The sequence below is a fragment of the Erinaceus europaeus genome, chromosome 14, assembly GCF_950295315.1.
Source record: "Erinaceus europaeus chromosome 14, mEriEur2.1, whole genome shotgun sequence".
Classification (NCBI taxonomy): domain Eukaryota; kingdom Metazoa; phylum Chordata; class Mammalia; order Eulipotyphla; family Erinaceidae; genus Erinaceus; species Erinaceus europaeus.
This window is the reverse complement of record NC_080175.1, coordinates 42,874,879-42,901,847: the sequence shown is the minus strand read 5'-3', so window position 1 is coordinate 42,901,847 and position 26,969 is coordinate 42,874,879. Positions and strand designations below refer to the sequence as shown.

Genomic DNA, 26,969 nt, shown 5'->3' with positions numbered 1-26,969 from the left:
ACCTCCCAGGCCACATACATTTAGTTAAAGTGGCATCTCATTGTTTTTTGTTTTTTTTTTGCCCACAGAGTCATCGCTGGGTCCCAGTGCCTGAACTACGAATCCTCTGCTCCTAGAGGCCATTTCTCCCCCTTTTTGTTGCCTTTGTTGTTTATCGTTGTTTGCTGTAGTTGTTGGATTGGACAGAGAGAAATTGAGTGAGGAGAGGAAGACGGGGAGAGAAAGATAGACACATGCAGACCTGCTTCACTGCTTGTGAAGCGACCCCCCTGCAGCTGGGGAGCCAGGGGCTTGAACCTGGGTCCTTACACCAGTCCTTGGGCTTTGCGCCATGTGCACTTAACCTATGCTGCGCAACTGCCCAGCCCCTTCTTTGTGGTTTTAACTAGCACTTCCTTGCTGACCAGTGATATTGAACATCTTTTCTTTCTTTTTTTTTTTTTTGCCTTCAGGGTTATTGCTGGGGCTTGGTGCTTGCACTACTAATCCACTGCTCCTGGTGGCTATTTTTTCCCATTTTGTTGCCCTTTTTGTTGCTGTTATTGTTGCCACTGATGTTGTTGTTGGATAGGACAGAGAGAAATCAAGAGAGGAGGGGGAGAGAAAGACAGACACCTGTAGACCTGCTTTACCACTTGTGAAGTGACTCTTCCCCCCCCTTGCAGGTGGGGAGCTGGCGGCTTGAACTAGGATCCTTACACCAGTCCTTGAGCTTTGTGCCATGTGTGCTTAACCCGCTGTGCTACTGCCTAATCCCCCATCTTTTTTTTTTTTTTTTCAATTTTTCCATGGAGGTTATATAAATACGGACACATATGTACATATACACACAATTTTATTTTCACAAGAGCATTGCTCAAGTCTGTCTGATGATGACATCAGAGATTAACCTGTGGCGTCAGAGCCTCAGGCATGACTGTCTGCTGTTCTACAATGTCTCTTTATTTTTAGAGCTGGGGAGACAGCTTAATGGTTATGCAAAAGACTTTTATGCCTGAAGCTCAGCAGTCCCAAATTCAATCCTCAGCACCACCATAAGCCAGAGCTGAGGGGCGAGGTGGTGGCACACTTGGTTGAGTGCACATGTTACAATGTGCAAGGACCCAGGCTCAAGCCCCTGGTCCCCACCTATAGGAGAAAAGTTTCATGAGTGGTGAAGCAGTGCTGCAGGTGTCTCTCTGTCTCTCTCCCTCCATATATACCCCTTCCTTTTGATTTCTGGCTGTCTCTATTCAATAAATAAAGATAAAAAAGAGTTTTTAAAAAATCCAGAGCTGAGCAGTATGCTGGCCTTTCTCTCTTTTATCTTTCTCATTTAAGATATGTATATATATATAACCCCTCCAGGGTTACTGCTGGCTGAGGCTTGGTGCCAGTACTAGGAATCCATTGCTCCTGGCAGCCATTTTTTTTTTCCCCTTTACTAGATAGGACAGAGAGAAATTGAGAGGGGAGGAGGAGAAAGATTTGGAAAGAGACAGAGAGACTCCTGTACACCTGCGTTGCCACTTGTGAAGCATTCCTCCTGCAGGTTGGGAGCCGGAGGCTCGAACCCAGATCCTTGTGCAGGTTCTTGCACTTTAGTGCTTTGTGTGCTTAACCGAGTATACCACCACCTGGCCCCCAAAATAAATTTTAAAAAATCAGAACAACCAATGAAACAAATTGTTAAATACTTTTGACAGTGATTAAAAAAACTTAAATCTCTTGAAAAATAAAAATTTAATTTTTAAAAATATTTATTTATTTTCCCTTTTGTTGCCCTTGTTGCTTTATTGTTATAGTTATTGTTGTTGTTATTGATGTTGTCATTGTTGTATAGGACAGAGAGAAATAGAGAGAGAAGGGGAAAACAGAGAGGGGGAGAGAAAGATAGACACCTGCAGACCTTCTTCACCGCTGGTGTAGTGACCCCCCTGCAGGTGGAGAGCCGGGGGTTTGAACTGGGATCCTTATGCTGGTCCTTGCACTTTGTGCCACATGCGCTTAACCCGCTATGCTACTGCCGACTCCTGAAAAATAAAATTTTAAATACACTTTTACTTTTATTTATTGTTATGTTATCACTAGGCCTTCACTGCACTGGGTCATCTTTTTTTTTTTTTTTTTGCCTCCAGGGTTATTGCTGGGGCTCAGTGTGTGCACCATGAATCCACTGCTCCTGGAGGCTATTTTTTTCCTTTTTGTTGCCCTTGTTTTTTTTATTGTTGTTGTGGTTATCGTTGTTATTGCTGTTGTTGTTGTTGGATAGGACAGAGAGAAATGGAGAGAGGAGGGGGAGACGGGGAGAGAATGATAGACACCTGCAGACCTGCTTCACGGCTGGTAAAGTGACCCCCCCCTGCAGGTGGAGAGCCGGGGGCTTGAACCGGGATCCTTACACTGGTCCTCATGCTTCGTGCCATATGTGTCCTTAACCTGCTGTGCTACTGCCCGACCCCCTGGGTCATCTTTCTTAGGCAGAAAGAGAGAGGCAGACACACACACACAGAGACCAGAGCTCTAAAGCTTCCCCCAGAATTGTGGGAGTTCATGGCAAAAAGCAAAGGCACCTCCACAGTTGAGCTGTCTTACCAGTCCTCACCAATAAGTATCTGACTTGCAGATATCTTCCTCCCATCCCGTAGGCTGCCTTTGTGTGTGTGACATAAGCAAATAGGACATTGTAAGTGGCAGAGCTGTGCTTTGGCCATACTTTTACAATTGGGGGTGGTGTGGTGTGGTGGTATACCCCACTGAGCACACATGTTATAGTGCATAATGATGAGGTTCAATTCCCTGCTCCCCATCTTTGGGAGGGAGGCTTTGTGAGTAGTGAGTCAGTGCTGCAGGTGTCTCTCTTCCTCTCTATTTCTCCCTTTCATCTCAATTTCTCTATGTCATATCTAATAAAAATAGAAAGGAACAGGAAAAAAAAATGGCTCCTGGGAGCAGTGGATTTGGAGTGTTAGGGTTGAGCCCAGCGATAATGTTATTGGTAATAATAATAATAAAAGTTACAAAATAAAATAAATTTAGCGTTGTCTATCAAATAAATAAATAAGCAAAGTAGTTGAGGTTGGGAAGGTCTGTAGAGGGCACTCTCACCACCATCTTTCACCATCATTCACCTGCACTTACTTCCCTTGTTGCATCCTCAGCTTTAAATGTACAGCCTGGAAAGACGTCTCCTCTCATGCCCCAATGGAAGATTTATTCTGCCCAGCAATTGCTCTGCCAGTAAGTAGCATTGTAACCCAACTAGTGGTAAACCACTACTACTCTGCATTTGGAGAGATAGGACAGAGGGAGAGACATGCACGGAGCAGAGATACTTCAGCACTCCTCCATCATTCGAGGAGTTTCCCTGGTGTTGTCCGTGATACTCCCCATGTGGTGCTGAGGCTTGGACCCAGTGCCTTGTGTATGATAAGGTGTAGACTTTACTGGTTGTGCTAGCTCCTGGACCTTATGCTATATTTCTGAGAGAATAGGAGGAGGGTCACCAAAGCACTGCTTTGCCGCCCATAAATTCCTGTGGTGCAATCCATTTAATGGCCGAGATCGAATGCAGGGCATTCGGCCATTCTATCTGCTGAACCATCTCTGGGCTAGTACTCTCAGCTTTGTCCTCCCACCCCTTAGTTTCTTTTTTTTCTTTTAAATATTTATTTATTCCCTTTTGTTGCCCTTGTTGTTTTATTGTTTTATTTATTTATAAAAGATTTTATTTATTTATGAGAAAGATAGGAGGAGAGAGAAAGAACCAGACATCACTTTGGCACACATGCTGCTGGGGATCGAACTTGGGACCTCATGCTTGAGAGTCCAAAGCTTTATCACTGCTCCACCTCCTGGACCACAATAGTTATTATTTTTTATACTTATTTATTTTCCCTTTTGTTGCCCTTGTTTATTTTTATTGTTGTTGTAATTATTATTGTTGTTATTGATGTCGTCGTTGTTAGGTAGGACAGGGAGAAATGGAGAGAGGAGGACAGAGGGGGAGAGAAAGATAGACACCTGCAGACCTGCTTCACCGCCTGTGAAGCGACCCCCCTGCAGGTGGGAATAGAGGCTTGAGCTGGGGTCCTTGTGGATGGTAACATGCATGCTCTACCATGTGTGCTACCACTAGCCCTGCCCTCATGCTGTCCTCTTACTGTTTTTTATAAAGATTTATTTATTAATGGGAGTCGGGCACAGCGGGTTAAGCGCAGGTGGCGCGAAGCGCAAGGACCGGTGTAAGGATCCCGCGCAAGGACCGGTGTAAGGATCCCAGTTCAAGCCCCCGGCTCCTCACCTGCAGGGGAGTCGCTTCACAGGGGGTGAAGCAGGTCTGCAGGTGTCTTTCTCTCCCCCTCTGTCTTCCCCTCCTGTCTTCATTTCTCTCTGTCCTATTCAAAAACGACAACATCAATAACAACAACAGTAACTACAACAGTAAAAAACAAACAAACAAAAAAACCCAAGGGCAACAAAAGGGAAAATAAAATTTTTTTTTAGGTTTTATTTATTCCCTTTTGTTGCCCTTGTTTTATTTATTTATATATTTTTATATTTGTTTAGTTTCACTTTTGTTGCCCTTGTTTTTTATTGTTTTAGTTATTGATGTTGTCATTGTTAGATAGGACAGAGAGAAATGGAGAGAGGAGAAGACAGATACCTGCAGACCTGCTTAACCCGCTGCTCTACTGCCGGACCCCCATCTTGCTTTATTGTTTTAGTTATTGAAGTCGTTGTTGGTTAGGACAGAGAGAAATGGAGAAAGGAGGGGAAGTCAGAGGGGAAGAAAAAGACAGCTACTGGCAGACCGGTTTCACCGCTTGTGAAGCAACTCCATTGCAGGTAGGGAACCGGGGGCTCGAACCGGGATCCTTACTCCGGTTCTTCCTTGTACTTTGCGCCACATGTGCTTAAACTGCTGTGCTACCGCCTGATTTATTTATTTATTATTTTATTATTATTATTATTTTTACCAGAGCACTGCTCAAGCTCTGGCTTCTGGTGGTACAGGGGATTGAACCTGGGATTTAGGTGCCTCAGGCATGAGAGTCTCTTTGCATAACCATTATGCTATCTACCCTGCCCTGATTCATCCTTGTTTTAACAAAAGGGAAGATCTTAAAGCTGAGTAGTCCTGCCTTGTGTTTATCTATCCAATTATGTGTCGGTAGACACTCGGAGTTTCCCCATATGTTGGCTAGTACATGGGGTACTGAAGTGGACATAAATGTGCAGAGATCTCTTTTTTTTTGCATTTTTTGGATAGCTATCTGGGAGAGAAATTGCTGGATCATACACTAGGTCTATTTTTAATATTTTGAAGAATTTCCACAGAAGTTCAACCAGTTTCTATCCCACCAATTGTATAGAAGGGCACTTTTACTATTTTTATTTTTTATTATTTTATTTTATTTTTTTTGCCTCCAGGGTTATTGCTGGGCTCAGTGCCTGCACCATGAATCCACTGCTCCTGGAGGCCATTTTTCCCCCTTTTGTTGCCCTTGTTGTTGTAGCCTTGTTGTGGTTATTATTGTTGTTGTTGATGTCATCTGTTGTTGGATAGGACAGAGAGAAATGGAGAGAGGAGGGGAAGACAGTGGGGAGAGAAAGACAGACACCTGCAGACCTGCTTCACCACCTGTGAAGCGACTCTCCTGCAGGTGGGGAGTCGGGGGCTCGAACCGGGATCCTTACAAAGGTCCTTGTGCTTTGCACCATATGCACTTAACCCACTGTGCTACTGACCGACCCCCTATTATTTTATTTATTTATTTTTAAGATTAAAAAAAATATTTATTTTTCCTTTTGTTATCCTTGTTGTTTAACATTGCTGTGGTTATTGATGTTGTTGTTGTTGGATAGGACAGAGAGAAATGGAGAGAGAAGGGGAAGACAGAGAGGGGGAGAGAAAGACAGACACCTGCAGACCTGCTTCACCACTTGTGAAGCGACTCCCCTGGAGGGGGGAGGCGGGGGCTCAAACCGGGATCCTTAGGCCGGTCCTTGCGCCTTGTGCCACGTGTGCCCAACCCGCTGCGCCACCGCCTGACTCCCTATTTTTATTTTTTATTATCTTTATTTATTACATAGAGACAGCCAGAAATTGGGAGGGTAGGAGGAGAGAGTGAGAGAGAGAAGGAGACACTTGTAGCCCTGCTTTACCACTAGAGCCCTGGGCGTAAAAGCATGGCATCCTGAGTGTGATCTCTGGCATCACATGTGGCAGAGTGTTGCTCAGGTTTTTTCTCATAGTCTCTCATATATACGCATATATGTATTTATTAACGAGGAAGGTAGGAGGAGAAAGAACCAGACATTCACTCTGGTACATGTGCTGCCAGGGATTGAACTCAGGACCTCATGCTGGAGAGTCCAATGCTTTTATCCACTGAGCCACTTCCCGGACCACTTCTTTCTCACTCTCTATTCTCTTTCTCTATTTCCTTCTGCCTCGTGAAATAAGTAAATCTTTTTAAAAATAATTAAAGGTGGCTGAGGAGGCAGCATAGATGTTAAATTCTCAAGCATGAGGTCTTGAGTTCAATCCCCAGCATTGCATGTGCCAGAGTGATCTTCTGGTTCTCTCTTCTCCTTTTTCTCTCATAAATAAATTAATCTTTTATAAATAATTAAAAATAAAGAAAACCACCATGTTTCAGAAGCTTCTCTGGGAGACCCAACTGGTTGGAATACTAGTGTTGTAGTCAGTCACTATGCAAGAGTCTGGAAAGTTCTTAAGAAGTTAAATATAGGGAGTCAGGCTGTAGCGCAGCGGGTTAAGCGCAGGTGGCGCAAAGCACAAGGACCGGCATAAGGATCCCGCTTCGAACCCCGGCTCCCCACCTGCAGGGGAGTCACTTCACAGGCGGTGAAGCAGGTCTGCAGGTGTCTATCTTTCTCTCCTCCTCTCTGTCTTCCCCTCCTCTCTCCATTTCCAACCACAATAATAGCTACAATAATAAAACAAGGGCAACAAAAGGGAATAAATTAATAAATATTAATTAAAAAATAAAAAAATAAAGATAATAAATAAAAATACATAGATGGATCTAGAGAAGACATGCTATGTGAAATAAGACAGAAGGGGAAAGACAAATACCAGTAATCTCACCCACAAGTGGAATCTAAGAAGCAAAGACGGGTGGTCCGGGAGGTGGTGCAGTGGATAAAGCATTGGATTCTCAACCATGAGGTCCCTAGTTCGATCCCTGGCAGCACATGTACCAAAGTGATGGCTGGTTCTTTCTCTCCTCCTATCTTTCTCATGAATAAGTAAATAAATAAATTCTTAAAAAAAAAAAAAAAGAAGCAAAGACGGGGCTGGGTGGTGACACAGCACATGTTATAACATGTTACAATGCGCAAGGACCTGGGTTTGAGCCCCAGCTCCCATCTGCAGGGGTGAGCATTGCAAGTAGTGAAGCAGGGCTGCAGGTATTTCTCTGTCTCTCTTTCTATCTCCCCTTCCCTCTATATTTCTGGCTGTCTCTATTCAATAAATAAGTATAGTTAAAAAAAAACATTAAAAAAGAAGCAAAGATGGAAAATACATGGTAAAACATTAATAAACCCTTGGTCAACTTCAGCAGGTCTAAAGGTAATAAATGGAGAGGGAGAAGAGGGTTAAGAGAAGGGTGATGGGGCAGCACGCTACCTCACTTGGATAGTGCACTTAGTCATAGGCATGGGTTTCCCCCACCTATTCCTCCCTCACACACACACAGCACTGAGGAAAGTTTCAGTGCTATGGTGTCTTTCTCTCTGACTGTCTATCTGGGGAATATATATATATATATATATATATATATATATATATATATATTATAGATATGATCCCTGAAAGTATAGTCTTATATATACATGAAATATGTGTGTGTGTGTGTGTGGGGGGGGTGTGCATTAGGGCTCCAGATGGTGGAGGAAAATGGCATTTTGGTAGTGGGTAAAGTAGGCTGACAGATAGTTTGGGAGATGTGAACGCATATCTCTGTAACACCGCTAGTCTTATAAACAACATCTCAATAAAGAATTCAAGGAAGCTGGGTGTGGCACACCTGATTAAGCACATACTGCACAGTGCACAAAGACCCAGGTTCGAGCCCCTGGTCCCCACCTGCAGGGGGAAAGCTTTATAAGTCATGAAGCAGGGCTTCAGGTGTCTGTCTCTCTCTCCTCTATCTGCCCTCCCTCTCAATTTCTCTCTTTCCAATTGAATTAAATAAAGTTAGAGAAAAAAAAAGAATAGATCTGCAAAGACTCATTCCTGAGTCTCTGAAGTCCCAGGTTCAATTCCCCACACTTCCATAAGCCAGAACTGTGCTCTGATTATAAATAAATAAATAAATAATAATAATAATAAATTAAATTAAAATTAAATAATTTAAAATAGACTAGGAGGTGAGGACTGGGGACATAAACCTAGGTCCTTGCACACTGTAACATGTGCACTCAACCAAGTGTGCCACTGCCTGGCCCTAAGGGCTTTTTTTTTTTCCTGTCAACAGTTTTCTTTCTGACTTAGGATATTCTCACAGGGTTGATTTGGTTGCTCATTGCTTCATGATTTGCATTTCTCTGATACTGAATGGCACTGAATATGTGTGTGTGTGTGTGTGTGTGTGTGCCACCTGTGTATCTTTGGTGAGGTTTAGATCTTTCCCTCCATTGATTGATTAATCAAGTAATTAATTTTGTTACTGTTGCTGAGTTTTGTGCATTCTTTTTATATCTTGGCTATTAGCCCTTTGTTTGATGTGTGTTATGTGCCAGTCTTCTCTCAGCAAGATCCCTTTTTTGGGTAATGGATTCTTTTTTTTTTTTAATTTTTATTTATAAAAAGGAAACACGGATAAAAACCATAGGATAAGAGGGGTACAACTCCATACAATTCCCACTACCAGAACTCTGTATCCCATCCCCTCCCCTGATAGCTTTCCTATTCTTTAACCCCATAGGAGTATGGACCCAGGGTCATCGTGGGATTCAGAAGGTGGAAGGTCTGGCTTCTGTAATTGCTTCCCCGCTGAATATGGGTGTTGACTGGTCGATCCATACTCCCAGCCTGTCTCTCTCTTTCCCTAGCGGGGTGGGGCTCTGGGGAAGCGGGGCTCCAGGGGTGATGGATTCTTTAGTTGTATGGAAGCTTTGCAGTCAGGGAAGGCCTATTTATTTAAACAGATTGATTCTATTCACTACCCATGAGAGAAAGTATGTTTCAGATGAAGCATGCGGGGGACAGAGAAAGAGAATAAGGCAGGGGGCATAAAATTTTTATCGCTATAACCCTATAGTATAAGTTAAAGTCAGGAAGCAAGCTGCCTCTGTTATTGTTTATTTGTTTCCTTCTCAGGATTGCTTTCATGATTCTAGCTGTTTTGCAATTTTAGACAATTTGCTGAAACATTTGATATATTTCCTTAAAGAAAGGCATTGGAATTCAGTGGGGTTTGTATTGAACTTGTATGTTACTTTAAGTAAGATGGTTATTTTTTAATATTTATTCCCTTTTGTTGCCCTTGTTGTTTTATTGTTACAGTTATTATTCTTGTTGTTATTGATGTCGTTGTTGTTGGATAGGACAAAGAGAAATGGAGAGAGGAGGGGAAGACAGAGGGGGAGAGAAAGATAGACACCTGCAGATCTGCTTCACCTCCTGTGAAGCGACCTCCCTGCAGGTGGGGATCTGGGGGCTCGAACAGGGATCCTTATGCCCATCCATCTACTTTGTGCCGTGTGTGCTTAACCCACTGTGCTACTGCCTGGCCCCAGACTTATAGTTTTAAGTGTTTCCTTGTTAAATTTATTCCTAGGTGCCCAGTACTTTGTGATTTCTTTTTTCTTTCTTTGTTTTCCTTTTGAATGGGAGCACTGTTCAACTCCAACTTAATATGGTGGTGCTGGGGATGGAACCTGAGGCATTGCAGCCTTAGGCACTAAAATGACTATTATACTATCTCTCCAGTCCTGATTTCTTTTTTTCTGGTTCATTGCTTGTGTAAAGGAATGCCACTGGTTTTGTATATTAATTTTGTAATCTGACACTTTATTATATTGATGTACTATTTCTAAACTTCCCCTCCCCCAATGGTTTTTTTAGAGTTTCTATGCATATTACCATGTTATCTGCATAAAACTTATAATTACTTATTTTAAATATTTGATTTACTTAGTTTAATCAGAAAGAAAAATATAGGGTGAGCGATGAGAGCACTTCTCAGCTCTGGCTCATCGTGGTACTAGGGATTGAACCTGGGACTTCAGAGCTTCAGGCATGAGAGTCCTTTTGCATAACCATTATGGCTTGTGATCAATGAGTCCTGGATACTAGCCATCCCTGCCTGCTCAGCTCTTTACAGCTCAGGGCTGGGTGGTCTGTGCACAGAGTGTTCTCGGCAGAGCCAGACACGCTGGCTCATGTGCTGCTCAGGGTCAAACTTGGAACTTCACGTTTAAGTGTCCAATGCCGTATCCACAGTGTCACTTCCCAGAATGTATGGCCATTACTGTTAAACAGAATGAGCTCCATATGCTTCAGGGTGGCTCCCAGGAGATGCTCAGAAACCCCACTGTGACCTGTACCTGTCTCACTGTCCCTCCAGGACCCGGGAGCCTGGCAGAGTAAGTCTCCTCCAGGCCCTATTGTCTGCTGCACCATGGCGACCCCTGATGTGAGCGTTCACATGGAGGAGGTAGTGGTGGTGACGACGCCTGACACTGTGGTGGACGGCAGCGGTGTGGAGGAGGTGAAGACCGTGCTGGTGACCACCAACCTGGCTCCTCATGGGTAAGCCTTGCTGGCCAGCCATGCAGCAGCCTCACTGTGGGCCTCGCAGCTGCTTCCTGTTGTCATCCTCAGGCAGGACAGGTCTCCCCCCAGTTCCTGCAGGCACAGTGTGTGCCATGGCATGTCCCAGCTCACTGCCAGCCCGATGTCATGACCAGTGCCCTGTGCAGGTGTCACCCTGTGTGCTGGCACCTCAGGGGCTGTCCCCAGTCAAAGCCCCCCATCAAGTGCCATGTGTGACACTGTGACCATTAACTAGTTTCTGTGCGAGAGAAATGTGTTTTCCTGTGGTTCCAGGGACCAGACCAATGTGCTCAGTGTGGCAGCATCCAAAAAGTTCTCTTGCAGAGGGAGGTCTTTTCCTCTCTTCTGTTCTCATGAGTCCCCAGTCTTGCCAGAGGAGGACCACCCTGGTCACCTCAGAACACTGGGGCCAGCTTCTGAGGACCCTCTCTGAACACAGTCATGGGCCTGGAAGTTTAGAGGGTGTAGCCTGGCTGCACTGCCATGTTCCCACTCTTTCCTGAGGTCAGGGTGAGCCTCTGCTGTGGGGCTTGGGGAGCTGGGCAGGAGTGTCTCACTGTCTTGGGTGTTTGGGTGCTCTCAGTGTCCCTCTGCTTTCAAGACCATGCCTGCTTCACAGTGCTCAGGGCCCTGTGGCAAGGTCTGCTGTTTCCTGACAGGTCCCTCTGCCAGCTGGGGCTGGGGCTGGGGCTGGGGCTGGGGCTGGGGCTGGGGCTGGGGCTGGGGCTGGGGCTGGGGCTGGGGCTGGGGACATAGCACTGGGATGTAGCTGCTCACCCTCAGTTTCAGCTGATTGTTCTGGTTTCCTTCCTTCTCATTCTTGCTTCTAGGGGCGTCTGTGTTTCCAGGCAGCTTGGAGACTTGGCATATAAATTGGGTTGGTGGTCACTTTGTCCCTATGTTTTGTTTTCCTTTTGATGAGTAAGTTTACAGTGGATTTGTAAAAATTAATAAAATAGAATTTATTATTATTATTTTTAGTGAATAATATATTTTTTAAATTCTGTTTATTTATTATTGGGTAGAGACAGAGAGAAATTGAGATGAGAGAAGGAGGTAGGGAGGGAAAGAGATAGAGATACCTGCATCCCTACTTCACCACTTGTGAAATTTCCTCCTGCAGGTGAGGACCAGGGACTTGAACCTGGTTTCTTGTGTCACTTAGCCAGGTGTACCACTGCCTGCTCCTTATTATTATTTTTAAATTTGTAGATAAATGTACTTTTATTAATGTCAAGGTAATAGTTTTCTAATTTATCAGCTTTCACAGGTAGTTTCTTTTTATTTTATTTTTTTCCTCTTCTCTCTGTGATGGAATTGGAATTAAGAGTCCTCTGGTCATCTCTCTCTCTCTCTCTCTCTCTCTGGGATTGTGCTCTCTCTCTGGGAGTGTGAACCAAAATTCTTTTTTTTTTTTTTTTTTTGCCTCCAGGGTTATTGCTGGGACTTGGGTGATCTCTGTCCTATCCAAAATCAAGAGTTCAGAATGAAATCATAGTAGCATCTGCAACTTGGTGGCTGAAATGCAATAAGATATAAAACAGGACAAAATGCTTAATGAACAGGAACCATAAAGTAGGAATAGAGCAGATGGGAATAGGGATTTTCGGGTGGAGAGATGCTAGGAAGTCTGTTTTAGATATGTTCCTAGGGGCCCATGACTGTGGTAATTTTTGCTGGAGCTTGATAGCTAACCTGCAGGTAGACTCTAAGTATTGTTTAGGAAGATGGTGTCATGGTTGGGAATAGGACTAAAAAGCTGCATCAGGGCAGAGACCAGCTCCCAAACTTACCATCTTTTCATTCTAACTTCTTACTCACCAGATTCTTTGAGGTGAGCCCTTCTTTGTCCCGGGTTAATGTCTGGGGACCCACGGCAGGGCCTCCAGCTTGTGTAGGGGTTGTCCAGATGGTAGTATCCAATGGTTGGACTGTGCTTGTGCTGATGGCTCTTAGCTCCATGGGACCCTCCTACCCAGGGATGCTCGCTGGTATCCTCATAGTAAAGGGCTCTAGCAGTAGGAATGGGAGTTGCCAGACATTGGGGGGAGGGGGTGCTCCCTGGCTATGGGGTCACTATGGAAATTCTGCCCTGAGGCTGTTCTCAGCCCTATGTTGTTGCTGCTGTTTTTGTGAAGCCAGGACCCTGAAAATAGCAGTGTGCAGTTTCGCTTCTCTTTATTAAAGATTCATTTATAGGACTGAGCAGTGGCACACTTAATTGAGCACATACATTTCTGTGCTCAAGGACCTGGGTTCAAGACCTCAGTCCCCACCTATTGGAGGAAGCTTTACAAGTAGTAAACCAGTGCTGCAGGTGCCTATGTTTCTCCCTCTCTTTTTCTTTTAAAAATTTATTCATGGGAGCCAGGCGGTAGCGCAGCAGGTTAAGCGCACGTGGCACAAAGCGCAAGGACCGGCCTAAGGATCCTGATTCGAGACCCGGGCTCCTCACCTGCAGGGGAGTCGCTTCACAGGCGGTGAAGCAGGTCTGTAGGTGTCTGTCTTCTCTCTGTTTTCCCCTCCTCTTTCCATTTCTCTCTGTCCTATCCAACAACGACGGCATCAGTAACAACAATAATAATTACAACAACAATAAAAAACAACAAGGGCAACAAAAGGGAAAATAAATATTTTTAAAAAAAGAAAAAAATTATTTATTTGGGTAGGGGAGATAGCATAACAGTTATGTAAAGAGACTTTCATGCCTGAGGCTCTGAAGTCCCAAGTTCAATCCCGAGCTGAGCAGTGCTCTGTTTAAATATATATATATATATATATTGATAGGCCAGAGAGAAATTGAGAGGGAAGGGGAAACAGAGAAGGACAGAGAAAGAGAGACACTTGCAGCACTTCTTCACTACTTGTGATGCTTTTCCCTTATAGATGGGGACCAGGGGCCTCAACCTGGGTTGCAGCACATGTGCATTCAACCAGGTGTGCTACTATCTGGTCCCTCTTTCTCCCTCTCTAACTCTCCCTTCTCTCTCACTTTCTCTCTGTCCTATCAAAAAGAAAAAAAAAAAAGGTGGGGTTGAAGGGAAACAAAATAACAACAAAAAATTGGGGCTGGGCAGTGGTGCACCCAGTTAAGCATATATATCACCATGTGCAAGGACCTGGGTTTAAGCCCCCCCACACTCCCCACCTGCAGTGGGGATGCTTCACAAGTGGTGAAGCAGGTCTGCAGGTGTCTATCATTCTCCCTCTCTCAGTTTCTCTCTGTCCTGTCCAGTAAAATAGAAAAATTAAAAAGGAAAAATGGCTACTGGGAGCAGTGAATTCATAGTGCCAGCATTGAGCCCCAGTGAAAACCCTGGTGTCAATAAAAAGATTTAAAAAAAAAAAGCTATTGGGAGTGGTGGATTCATCATGTAGGCACAAGTCCCACTGATAACCCTGGTGGTGCACACAGAAGTATTATTTATCATGGAGAGAAGGAAAGAAGGAGAGAGGAAGGGGGAGGGGGAGGAGGAGAGGGAGAGAGAGAGAGAGAGAGAGAGAGATGGAGAGAGAACACGATTCAGAGCATCATCTGGTACGTGAAATGCCAGGAATTGAACTCAGGAGACATCACAGCCATCAGAGCTGCCCCTGTGGCAGTGGCACTCCCATGTGGTGCTTGGTTTAAATCTGCGTCACACTGCCTATCTCCCTCTCCCTCTACCCAGGCTCAGCAGTCTCTTCTGGGAAGGAAATCCCATGCCAGTGGCTGAGACATCTTTATCTGAAAGGAATGAGCAGCATTTCTCTCCTTTTCCCTGCGGGAATTTTTTTTTAATCTGTCACCCTACTAGTTGGAAGCTGAGGTTTATTCTTGCTAGTATTTATTCTTGCTGGGTGCAGAAGCTAGTTAATGGCTCTGTGGGCGTGCGTTCCTTTCCCTGCCGCGTGCCTGTGGAACTGGGGAATATTCCTCTGGTTTGACAGTCTGCAGGGCCTCCTTCCACCCACTGCTTTGCCATGGCAACAGGCATGCGTCGTCTAGGTGGAGGAGAGAGCAGTGTTGTGTAGCTGGCCCAGAATTTGCTGGAAGACTCCTCTGGTCTCAGCCAGGGCTCCCTGGGGGCTGGGTGGATCCCCCATGACCAGTAAGCTGTACTCTATACTGGGACCACAGCCTCCCTGCTTCCATGGCTGCCTCCCTTGGGCCTGGCTTTTCTGCCACTGCCTGGGCGCCAGCCTCTCCCATTTGCTGTGGGGATCACGGTTCATGTCTGGCTTCTCTCTGATGCCCATGGCCAGCCCTGAGTGCTTAGCAGATGATGGGCTCATGGTAGGAGACACTCGCAACCCTGTGGAAGCAGCTGAGGCAGGAAACCCAGAGAGGCCCCACTCAGCTCTGTTTACACAGCTCAGATGCCAGATGCCTCTCTGGTGCTGGGAGTGGGGTGGCGGGCGCCCCTGACTGCCCCTTTCCCTGCTATCCCCTGGGTGTTAAGCCCTCTGCATGTGGGTCATACCCTAGAATCTGCCAGGTACCTGTGGGTACCCTACACTTGCCCCAAGTTCCTACAGCCACTGTGTTCTGGGAGTCCCTGTCCTCTCTAGACCTTTACTCTGGAGCCTGTCTCACCTACCGAGCCCCAGCTACCCCTACAAGCCCCGCTCCAGTGCACCTCCAGAATGTTCCTTCTGAAATGCATACTGACCACCTCCTTCCTGTGCAAAGACCCTTGGGCCTCTATCCCCTTCAGGGTCAGTCCCTTCCTCTAGTCAGGCAATGGGGCTCCCTCAGTCCTGCCCCCCTCACCCCCACACTACTTCCATTGGAAGTCTTTGCTGCCCAACCCCAGCAGGTGGTGCCGGCTTATAGCCTATGGGCTTCCTGCCCCTCCCAGGTAGGCAAGTGAGCTGTGGGGTCCCTGCCACCCAGCAATGGGAGGACTCCTTCCTGAAACATGCACAGAAGGGTGCACGCAGAGAGGCCACCTGCCCCCCACATCCTGTCCCTGTGCATTTGGCACTTGCTGGATCTGGGCAGGGCTGCCTGCTGGAGTGGGGGCCAGGTCAAATGTGACAGCTACCCAGCCCCTAGAATTCTTTATTTGCATTTCCTGTGAAGGAAATACACTTCAGATCTGCCTCCTTCTGAGACTTCTAGCCAGGGCGTGCCCCTTCCTGTGGGGCCACAGCTGGTTGTAGGGGCCTTTCCCATAGCCCCAGAAATAGTTGCTTATCTTCCTCACAAAGTTCTTTCTCTTAAGAAAAAAATTTATGGTATTTACACACATACATATGAAGTTTATTTATTTCCTTATTTTCTCCCTTTTACACAGATCTCCTCATGAAGTTTATTTATTTTGTTTCTTCTTTTTTTTTTTTTTAGATAGGACAGAGAGACATGGAGAGAGGAGGGAAAGACAGAGGGGGGGAGAGAAAGATAGACACCTGCAGACCTGCTTCACCACCTGTGAAGCGACTCCCCTGCAGGTGGGGAGCCGGGGGCTCGAACCAGGATCTTTATGCCAGTCCTTGCTCTTCGAGTCACGTGCTTTTAACCCACTGCGCTACTGCCCGACTCCTCATGAAGTTTATTTTTAAAGTGAAGTGTATCCTTTTTTTTTTTTTTTAGTAAATATCTTTTATTTCTGATTTTGTATCATTGAGAAAATATTTTACCACTTGAAAGCTATCCATTTTTTCTTTTAACATTTTTCTGTTTTCATCTTTTACCTGCATTTGATTTGTCTATGATTTATTTTGTTGTAAGATGAGCTTAGGTCATGGGTCAGTCCCCCCCCCAAAAAAAAAAAATTGTTTACTTTTTTTTATTTAACAGCACCGAGCAGTGCAAATACTCAATGATGGAAAAAAGTAGTGGGGGGGATTGAGATTCAGAGGAAGAGAGAAACACACATCTCTGAGAGCCAAGTCGGGTTTATTAAAGGAAATTGGGAGTGGTCGGCAGATAAGGGACTTGGACTGGGCCCAGTGGACAAGAGTCCACGCTAGTTCCATATCCTCAGACCACTGGCTTTTTTTTAAGTTAAAAAAAATTTAATGTTTATTTATTTTCCCTTTTGTTGCCCTTGTTTTTTATTGTTGTTGTAGTTATTATTGTTATTATTGATGTTGTCATTATTGGATAGGACAGAGAGAAATGGAGAGAGGAGGGGAAGACAGGGGGAGAGAGAAAGACACCTTCAGACCTGCTTCACCCCTGTGAAGTGACTCCCCTGCAGATGGGGAGCCGGGGGCTCAAGCCAGGATCCTTACGCCGGTCCTTGTGCTTTGTTACCACTTGCTGTTAACCAGCTGTGCCTACTGCCTGACTCCCTCCATTTTTTTTTAAATTTAGAGAAAGAGAAAAGGAGAGACGGAGAGGAGAAGCAGCACAGCTCCCATTCCACCACTGCTGGTGTCCAGGCCCTCAGATTGTCTGTTTTTGATAGTTTCTGTAGAAATTGAAAAGCTTACTAAGGAAAGAGGTAGGGCTTAAAATGCCAGCTGGTCACATGCCTGGTGCAGCAGCCTTGGGACCAGGCCACCAAACAACCACACTCCTTGGACTGTGGTGCAGTGACTGGCAGCCTGACCATCAGGACAGAGCGGGATGGTCACTGAGCCTGAGGCTCAGGGTACTGACATGTCCCTTCATTCTTCCCACCTTCCCTGCTTCTCCAGCGGCGACCTCACGGAGGATCACATGGAGACGGAAAACGCGGCTGCTGCTGCAGCAGCGGCCTTCACAGCCACCTCACAACTCAAGGAGGCAGTGCTAGGTAGGCCTGCCCCTACCTGGCCTGGGAGTGTCCACACCTGGGGTGGGGTGTCTCCTCGCCTCACTTATCTGCCTGGCAGTGACCAGGAGCATCACCTAATCCCCCAGGCCCTGGCTGCTCTCAGACGTGTAGACCATGTTTCTCTAGACCTGTTCCCAGCAGAGTTTGATAGTATTTCTTGCAGCCTCTTCAGGCCTTGCCTCTGAACCCCTGGATGGTCCCTGCACTGGTTAGACACCTCCCTCCCCTCCATGTTCCATCCTCCTTGGCTTTCCAGTTTTGGCTTCAGGTCAGCGGTGGTTTTCTGCTCTAGCAGCAGGCATGGCACAGGCTTGTCACTGACGCTCTGGTTTCTCCTCTCCCTGCTCATTCCTGTGAGAAGTGAAGATGGCTGAAGAGGAGGAGAACCTGGAGGCCGAGATCGTGTACCCCATCACCTGTGGGGACAGCAGAGCCAACCTCATCTGGAGGAAGTTTGTGTGTCCAGGCATCAATGTGAAGTGTGTACAGGTGAGGGGCTGCAGAGGCTCCAGATCCCTGCTCCTAGTGGGGTGCAGCAGGTAGGGTCCCCACGTACTGGGGGGTGGAGTAGGCAGCATAGCCTGTTGGTGCCTAGATCGAGGCAGTGGAGGCAGGTGGGGGCAGCTAGCTCTGTGTCCTGAGTGACGTGTGCTTGGGAAAGACTCTCAGTCCACACATGGAGCAGGAAAGGCCTTCTCTTTGTGGCTACATGGTAGTTTGCCACCCAATCTCCCATATGCTAGAAGCAGCTGAAGATGCTGGTTCGGATATCTTTGTAAGGCATCTTCTAGAAGTTTCCATAAGCTGGCTGTAGAGGAGGAGACTCAGACCCATGGCCTAAGTGAGGTGGAATGTGGAGGCGAGCAGAGAGCTCCTGTTTCTGCCTGCAGCTCCTCACAGGCCTGTGGGGAGAGGGTGAAGCCCACGGCTTCGTTGGATGTTGGGGGATTGTTCCCTGAGATGATGCTTCTTTCAGAGGTCTACACCCCCATATTGGGGTTGGGGGAGGCTCAGAACAAATTGCCTGTCTGTCTCACTCTCTCCCCTGCTATGAGGAAAAGTCACACCCTAGTATGAGAGCAGAGACTCCCCTGAAGGAGTCTAAAGGTGGTCCGTCTCATCTTGCACCTAAGCAAAGTTAATTAAATATATCTATCTGCAGTCCAGGAGGTGGCACAGTGGGTGAGTGTTGGACTCTGAGGCATGAGATCCTGAGCCTGATGTCCCATGCTGCGTGTGTGGGGCTACGTCCTCACACTGTGCTGCTCTGCTTCCCTCCACAGTATGACGAGCATGTGATCAGCCCCAAGGAGTTTGTGCATCTAGCCGGAAAGTCCACCCTCAAGGACTGGAAGCGGGCCATTCGGATGAATGGCATCATGCTCAGGTGGGCGCCTGGCCAGGGAGCGGCTAGGACCCCCAGAGCGAAGGGCTTTGGCCTCAATCCAGGTGCCTGGGTCTGTCTCGGGGGGATAGGGCCCCCTCAGCCACCAGCTGTCAGCCACTGCTCTCCCCTCAGCGCAGCCTCCTGCTGCTCCTCCTTGTGGTATGGGACTCCACCCCTCACCCTATGTCCTTGTAGAATGTGCATCTGGCTCTGAGGGGTGCCCACAGGAAGCCACCCCCCTGGGTGCACCATTCACCTTTTGGGGCTTTAGCCTGGCCACTTGCCCAAATGCTGTCCCCATGGGGTGTCTGGGTTTGAGTGGCAGGGTCCCACCAGACCTCATCTGTCTGGCCATGTCTTTGACTTCTTGAGTCTGAATAATTCCTGGGCCTTTGCACCATTGATCTTTTTTTCTGTTTTATTTTTGGGTAGACAGAAATTGAGGTGGCGGGGGAGAGAGAGAGATAGAGAGACACCTGGGGCCAGTGCGGTAGACCTGGTTGAGAGCACGTCACTATGTGCAAGGACCTGGGTTCAAGCCCCTGGTCATCACCTGCAGGAGGGAAGCTTTGCAAGTATTGAAGCAGTGCTACAGGTGTCTCTCTATCGCCTCCTTTCCCCCTCGATTTCTGGCTGTCTCTATAAAATAAAAATAATTTAAAAAATTTAAAAGAGAGACCTGCAGCCCTGCTTCAGCACTTGTGAAGTTCCCTCCTATAGGTGGGGACCAGGGGCTTGAACCCAGGTCCTAGGTTATGGTAAGTTATGCACTCAACTGCAACGACTGACCTTTCCAGTGAGGAAGTCTTAGGGGGTCTCCTTTAGACCTCTGAGCTCCCTGTCATTTGGTATGGCTGTTCCTGTCATGCTCCTGTGTGAGTGTGTACATTCTCCTTATAGATGTCTCAATTCCTTCCTTTTCCCCCTTTTGTCTTCCTCCTTCTCTTCTCCTACCCCCCTCTCAATGTTGTTGTTTTTTTCTTTTTACCATAGCACTGCTCAGTTCTGGCTTATGGTGGTGCTGGGGGTTGAACCTGGGGCCTTAGAGCCTCAGGAATGAACATCTTTTGCAGAACCACTCTTCTGCTTCCTTGTTTCAGTAAGAACTTGTGACCACTTTGAGCCAGCTCTGAGAATGTGAGGACTTGGGGCCCCTCCTTATGCCGTGGGTAGCTGGGGCCACCTCTTTCTACCTAGGAACACTCAATGGTGTTGGGCCAGTGCCTGCTCTGTCACACCCTGGATGTGACCTGTCACTTGTGGGTCCAGGAAGGAGAGTCTAGACTGCCTCTGTCTGAGGGATAGTGTATGGGGTATATACAGCTTCTGCCTGACCTGAGACCTGGTCCACAGGGCCTGCCCTCCTGCCCAGGTCCTGAGGACACTGGGGAAGGCAAATTGGTGTCTCAGGGGCTGACTGCTCACCTGGGCGGCCAAGGGCTGAGCATTTGCCTCCTGCTCTGCCACAGGAAGATCATGGACTCCGGGGAGCTGGACTTCTACCAGCACGACAAGGTCTGTTCCAACACCTGCCGCAGCACCAAGATTGACCTCTCGGGGGCCCGCGTGTCTCTGAGCAGCCCCACCTCCGCCGAGTACATCCCGCTCACTCCTGCCACTGCCGATGGTATGTATCCCCCCCACCCCCCCCAGCTTTGTGCTGGCCACTCAGCTGGGTGTGACCCAGGCCCATTCCTGCTATGTGCTAGGACATGTGCCTGGCCTCTGCATGCAGTTGCTCACGCAGTGTGTCAGTATCTCCTTCCTCACGTGCTGACTTCTGTGCTTCATCTGCAGGGGAGATCAGAGTACTTCTGGACTTTTTGTCTGTTTTATCAGCAGTGTCACCTAGCGCATAGCTTGGCGCCAGCACAACCCACCACTCTTGGTGGCCTCCCCTCCCCCTTTTCTTTCTCCCTCCCTCCCTCTTTTCCTTCTTTCCTTTCTTTCTTCCTTTATTTCTCTGTTGTTAACTATTTTATAGTTTATTATTTATTTACTTTTTAATGAAAGAAATACAGAGAGAAAGAGACACACACCAGAACCCTGCTCATCTCTGGCTGATGGTGGTGCTGGGAATTGAACCTGGGACCTTAGAACCTCAAGCATGAAAGTCATTTGCATGATCATTATATTGCCTCCCAGTTCTTCTTTCTTTTCTTACAGAGACAGAGAGAGATGGTGGGAGAGTGGGAGGAAAGACATTTGCAGCACTGCTCCACCACTTGGGAAACTTCCACGCTACAGGTGGGGATCAGGGGTTTGAACCTGGGTCATCTTGCACATGGTAATGTGTGCATTCTACCAGGTTCGTCACCACCTGTCCCATGTGCTTCTTTTAAGTGCACCTTTGTTAATAAACTGTAGCAAATGACTGGTAGAGGATCACACAGGTGTCTCAGTGCCCCACCAGCTTTGGGAGATTCAGGAGGTGCTCTCCAGAGGCCGATCCTGCACCTTCCTCCCCTGCCTGAGAAGCTACAGTTGGGTGGTGAGGTGGGTGGTAGCATACTCAGTTAAGTGCACATGTTCCTTGTGTAAGGAGCTGGGTTCAAGCCCCCACCCCACCATCCCCACCTCCAGGGGGAAGCTTCACAAGTGGTGAAGCAGGTCTGTAGGTGTCTTACTATCTCCCCCTCCCTTCTCAACTCCTCTTTATCCTATCAAATAAACTTGGGGGGGGGCACACTTGATGCCTCACTTCCTCTCTGTGCTCGTACTCATGCTTGGTCCCTGTGCTCAGTGCTGTGCTGTGAGCATCCCCACCCCCAGTTAGCAAGTGGATTTATGATGCCCTTCTTTGCCAACTCAGATCCAAAAGCAACCTTGACCTCTGAGGCAAGTTAGCCCTTTGCTTGCCCTGAGCCCTGCTGGTCAGTCTAGGCAGCTGGAAGGAAGTGAAGCCTAGGTGGTCCTGCTGGTTGGCTGTTTCCACTCGAGTCCACAGGGGCTCACAGCTTCCTGCCTGTGTTGCAGTGAATGGATCTCCTGCCACTATCACCATAGAGACCTGTGAGGACCTTGGTGACTGGACTACAGCTATAGGAGGTACAGCTGTCTTTCCTGTGGGCCTCTGGGGGTGTTCCCACAGCAGAGTGGGTATGTGTGGGGCATTCACGGGTCTTCTGAGGTGCTTGGGGCTGCTCTGCTCAGCACCAACACTGCCTGGCTGACCCCCAGGGTTCTGGGCACTGGGGTTGTGTTCCCTCCTGTCAGGTGAAGGGTTGTGGGTGGGGTGACTGCCCTATAGCTGTGTTCAGTGTCGCCTCCTTCCTAGATGACACATTTGCCTTCTGGAGGGGCCTCAAGGATGCTGGCCTGCTGGACGAAGTTATCCAGGAGTTTCATCAGGAGCTGATAGAGACCATGCGAGGCCTGCAGCAGCGGGTCCAGGACCCCCCTTTGCAGCTCCGAGGTGAGGCCCAGCCTGGCTCTCCCCTCTGTCAGCACAGGGGTGTTGGCTGCAGGTGCCTCCACCTCTGCACTGAGCCTGCAGCTATACGGGGTGGTTATGGCCATGATGCTGGGCCCTCTGTGCTTCTAGGTTGTGGCTGAGCCTCAGACGAGAGACCCTTGTTCCCAGGTCCTTGGTGCACGTCTCAGACTTCCTGTGGGCAGGCCTTTGGGAAGACACCCGTTCCTGCAGGCCAGTCTCACAATGTCTCCCCCTACCCCCAGATGCCGTCCTCCTCAACAACATCGTGCAGAACTTTGGCATGCTGGACCTGGTGAAAAAAGTGCTGGCCAGCCACAAGTGCCAGATGGACCGCTCCCGTGAACAGTATGCCCGAGACCTCGCAGGTGGGCCACAGCGTCAGGCAGTGGGGCTCTGCTCTGGGCAGTGCTCCTCTTTGCCATCCCTGTCAGCCAGAAGGAATGGCTGCTCCCTCAGCAGTGGGGTCAGAGCTCCAGCCTAGGGACAGGACACCAGGGCAGAAGTAGGCCTCTCTGTCTGTCCTGGGGGTACTCACATGCAGGCTGGCACCCTGTGCTGCCTTGGCCTAATTTTTAGTCCAGCAGAATAGCTTTTCTTTAAAAATTATGATGGAAGGCTAGAAGACAGCTCAGCAGGTAAAGAGCCTGTTTTACCTTGAGTCAGACCATGGGTTCAAGCCCCAGCACCACATGGGAGTAGCATGCACCACACCAAAAGGGAGCTCTGTGGATGATGGAGCAGAGTTCTGGTGTCTTTCTCAAGAGTAAAGTGTAGGGGTTGGGAAGTAGGTCAACGTGGGCACAGAACTCGAATGCCTATGACCTTTGGCTCAGTCCCTGGCACGTAGCAAAGCTAAGCAGTGCACTAGTCCCTCAGGCTCACTCTCATGGAAAAAAATCATGGGCTGAGCAGTGGTTCACTTGGTTGAGCACATGGATTACAGTGTACAAGGAGCCCAGTTCAAGACCCCGGTCTGCACCTGTAGGGGAAAGCTTCACAAATGGTGAAGCAGTGCTGCAGGTGTTTCCCTCCTAACCCCCATCTCACCTTCCCTCCTCAGTTTTTCTGTCTCTATCCAAAATAAATAAATAAAGTAAAAAGTAGATAAAATCACTTGAAGGTACGATGGGAAATGTTAAAGAGAAGGGCAAGTCAAGGTAGCCCAAGGTGCTGCCGCCACTGCATTTCCGTTCTCTTGGTGCAGCATGGCCTGTCCATTCAAGTTTTGGTTAATGTGGCCCCTGCCAGGGATGCCTGGTCAGGGCAGACCTGTCTTGCTGTCTTATCTCAAGGGTCTCACCTGAGTGTCCCAACCCACCTAATTTCCTCACCTTGATCATCTGGGTTTGCTTTGACAGGTGAGCAAGGCCTGGGGGGAGGGGCCCTTTGGGCTGTGGGGCTCCCAGCAATACTTGGTCCCCACACTGCCTACAGTGACACTCAGTCCTCCCTCCACACCCCATCATTATAGTCACTGTCCCCTCCCACTGTTGGTGATGCTGTCTGTGCTCACTCCTCCTCCCCCTGTGGCATTGCCCTCTTCTGCCCCCCAACCCCATTCCCTTGGCCCCATCCCCACACCCCTGCAGTGACAACCCATCCTGTTCCCACAGCCCTGGAGCAGCAGTGTGATGAGCATCGCCGACGCGCCAAGGAACTGAAGCACAAGTCCCAGCACCTCAGCAACGTGCTCATGACTCTCACCCCCGTCTCCCTGCCGCCCCCCATGAAGCGGCCCCGCCTGGCCCGGGCTACCTCAGGGCCAGCTGCCATTGCCTCGCAGGTGCTGGCACAGTCCACCCAGATCGCCCTGGCACCCAGCATGCCCGTCTCCCAGCTAACCAGTGTGCCACTTGGCAAGGTAGTGTCCAGCCTGCCCTCTCCCGTGCTGGGCAAGGCCACCCAACAGGCACCCCCTGCCAGCTCCCCAGCATCACCGCTGCTCGGCGGCTACACGGTGCTGGCCTCGTCAGGCTCCTCCTTTCCCAGTGCTGTGGAGATACACCCGGACTCGTCCAGCCTCACAGTGCTGAGCACGGCTGCCATGCAGGACGGCAGCACACTGGTCAAGGTGGTAAGCCCACTGCAGCTGCTCACGCTGCCTGGCCTGGGTCCCACCCTGCAGAACGTGGCCCAGTTGTCCCCCGGGGGCAGCACGGTGGTGACAGTACCCACAGGTGCTGTGGACAGTGCCAGCATTCCGGGGCCTGAGGAGCACACAGCCACCATTGAGGTGGCCGCCCTGGCGGAGGGCCATGAGCACAAGTAGCCGTGGCCACAGCTAAGCTCGGCCGGGGCCCCGCGGGGTTGCTGAACCAAAGAGAGGACATGCTAGACAGAAGGAAAGAACAGGGGATGCATGGCAGCAGCCCCTGCCCGTCTCTGAGCCCTACACCTCCTCCCTTCTTTTCTTGGGAAATGTACTTTCCATCTGTTGCTTATTAATACTGTTTACACGTTGGGCCTTGAGCAGAAGCAGGCGGGAGAGGACTGAGGGTGACAGCAGCCGGGCTGGAGGCATGGGGGGCCCGGGCCAGCATCTGTCAGCTCCCCCAGGTCTGAGCCAGCCAGGGGACCCTTACTAACACTTGTCTTGGGACCTGTGCCCAAGTGTGGACACCCGTAGATCCTATGGATTTGGTTTCTTCCCACAGTTTTCTGTAGGGCTAGCGTGGAGGTACCCCAGCCTCCATTTCCAGAACAGACATCTGGGTGCCGCCAGTCTGCATGTGGCTCAGGTCTGGGGGCTCCTGGGCACCTGGGGTTGGGGTGCAGATTCCAAATCATGGCCTGAGCAGAGGGCCGAGAATGGGGGCACCTGTCTCCCCTGCCTGGCAGGTCTCAGGTCTGGGGGCGGGGGCACGTAGGGACAGGGGGGTGTTTTAAGAGAATTGTTTTGTGACTCTTAGGAGAGTCAAATTTATAGCATTTTCAACCCAAACCATTGCTGGTGCCGAGTGTACTCTGGGGCCAGAGTGCTACATTCAGAGTGACAGAGGGTCAGTGGCAGGGCCTGGGACACCTGGGGCTATAGGGGGGCCAGGCACTGGGCTTGGTCCTGGGGTGGAGTGCAGTCTGTTGGTGTGGCCTGCAGAGCCTGTGGGGCCCCAGGCTGCCTAGCTTTGAACTCTTGAGTAGGACTAGGCCCTCAGCATATGGGCCAGCTCTTTCACTTGCTGGGCCCATGTTGGGGGGATGTGGCTGAGTGGGTGGGGCCCTGCAGAGGAGTCCTACCCTCTGCTCACACTTTGAAAGGAGCTGGGCATTCAACCATCTGCCCTTCCACCCATCAATGTGCCCAGACATGTGTCAAGCTACTGAGGTTGTCTGTTTTCTTTCTGTTACTTTTTTTTATTTGTTTGTTTGCTGTTCTTGCAGTCAGGTCAGCTGGTTTCCACATGATGTCTTCCTCCTCCTGTTGTACTCCGGTTTTTTTTTTTGTTTGTTTGTTTTGTTTTTAAAAGCTCATTTGTACTAAGTCATGTGAGTCCTGTTACCCATGGATGGAGTCACCTCTCAGACTGCATTAGAGCCAGTGGCTGGGGCCCTCTGCCTACATCCATTGGAGGAAACATCCCCCCATCCCCTCCCAGGTCCCAGCGGGGAGGCTTAGGAGGGGACCCAGGACCCAGGACCTCAGTGCCTGGCTGGCCCAGAGCCCTCAAGGGAGCCTCACCCCACACAGGCAGAAGCACCCCTCCCTCTGCTGCACTGCTGGGGACTGTGGGCCGGGGGCTGGGGGTTCCTCGGTTTGCACCTGCTGCTCGGGCTGCCTGTGGAGGAAGCACTGAGTTCTACTTTATATGTTGTTTTGCAAGTATCTGCTTGGTACTTTGATTTAAAATAAAAACATTTTTCATAGCCCGCATCTGTTTGTAACCGGGAGGGTACACAGTGCTGCGCGCTCTCTCCTGCCTAGACATTCTGTCTGGCCCTGAATTGGCCCTGTCCTCTCAGTAATACTGGGCAGGGAGGCAGCATTTCCTCATGGGCACCCACTTGAAAGTTGCTGGGGCTTCTGAGAAGGATGGTGCTTAGACATGGTGCTTGCTCACACTGCTATGGGTGGTCCAGGGGCTCCAGACCCCTCCCCTCATCCACATGGCCAGCCTCCTCCAGCGGGACTTGCCTCCAAGGCCAGGGATCCAGACAGGATGGCTAAGGAAGCCCACTGGTCTCAGTGGAGGTGAGGTGTCCCTGCTGTCAGCCCAGGGCACCTTTGCTCTCTCTGTCCACTTGATCCTGAGCCAGGACGTTGGTATAGGACAGCTTTGGGGCCTGTTTCTGGCTGCAGGGCCTGTGGGTCCTTTTATGTCTTGTGTGTATGTGTGCACCCCCATAACCTTCTGAGGGGCCACTTGGCTGCCACATAGTGCTTTAAAGACTCCCATTCTTCCAGCCATGCTGTGTTCTCAGGGTGGTGTATGGGGAGACTAGTACTGGGGTCCCGCCATGAGCTCCCCTGCTCAGCAACCCATCCAGCAGTGCCCAGCATAGGCCTCATGCTGAGAGCCACTAGGGCGGGTAAAGTGTCAAAGAAGACATGCCACAGGGGTGTGAGCAAGGGACACCCCCTCCAGGGACAGCAGATCCACAAGAGACTCCAAA

The 26,969-nt window shown here is 49.1% G+C and overlaps 1 protein-coding gene across 4 annotated transcripts in view; it reads left to right on the top strand.

The window, feature by feature from the left end:
* GMEB2 (glucocorticoid modulatory element binding protein 2) overlaps positions 1-26,225 on the top strand; it is a 39,705-nt gene extending 13,480 nt beyond the window's left edge. For 2 of the 4 annotated variants that reach the window (XM_060171633.1, XM_060171634.1), the window contains 11 exons: positions 3,141-3,219; positions 10,584-10,768; positions 17,420-17,517; positions 17,900-18,027; positions 18,822-18,925; positions 20,395-20,552; positions 21,092-21,172; positions 21,902-21,973; positions 22,203-22,340; positions 22,604-22,726; positions 23,975-26,225. In XM_060171633.1, coding sequence (XP_060027616.1) covers positions 3,184-3,219; positions 10,584-10,768; positions 17,420-17,517; positions 17,900-18,027; positions 18,822-18,925; positions 20,395-20,552; positions 21,092-21,172; positions 21,902-21,973; positions 22,203-22,340; positions 22,604-22,726; positions 23,975-24,630 — 1,779 coding nt within the window. In that variant the 5' untranslated portion in view covers positions 3,141-3,183 and the 3' untranslated portion in view covers positions 24,631-26,225. The remainder of the gene's footprint in view (positions 1-3,140; positions 3,220-10,583; positions 10,769-17,419; positions 17,518-17,899; positions 18,028-18,821; positions 18,926-20,394; positions 20,553-21,091; positions 21,173-21,901; positions 21,974-22,202; positions 22,341-22,603; positions 22,727-23,974) is intronic. The other 2 variants (XM_060171635.1, XM_060171636.1) reach the window with 2 other exon arrangements.
* The last annotated feature ends 744 nt before the right edge of the window (positions 26,226-26,969 follow it).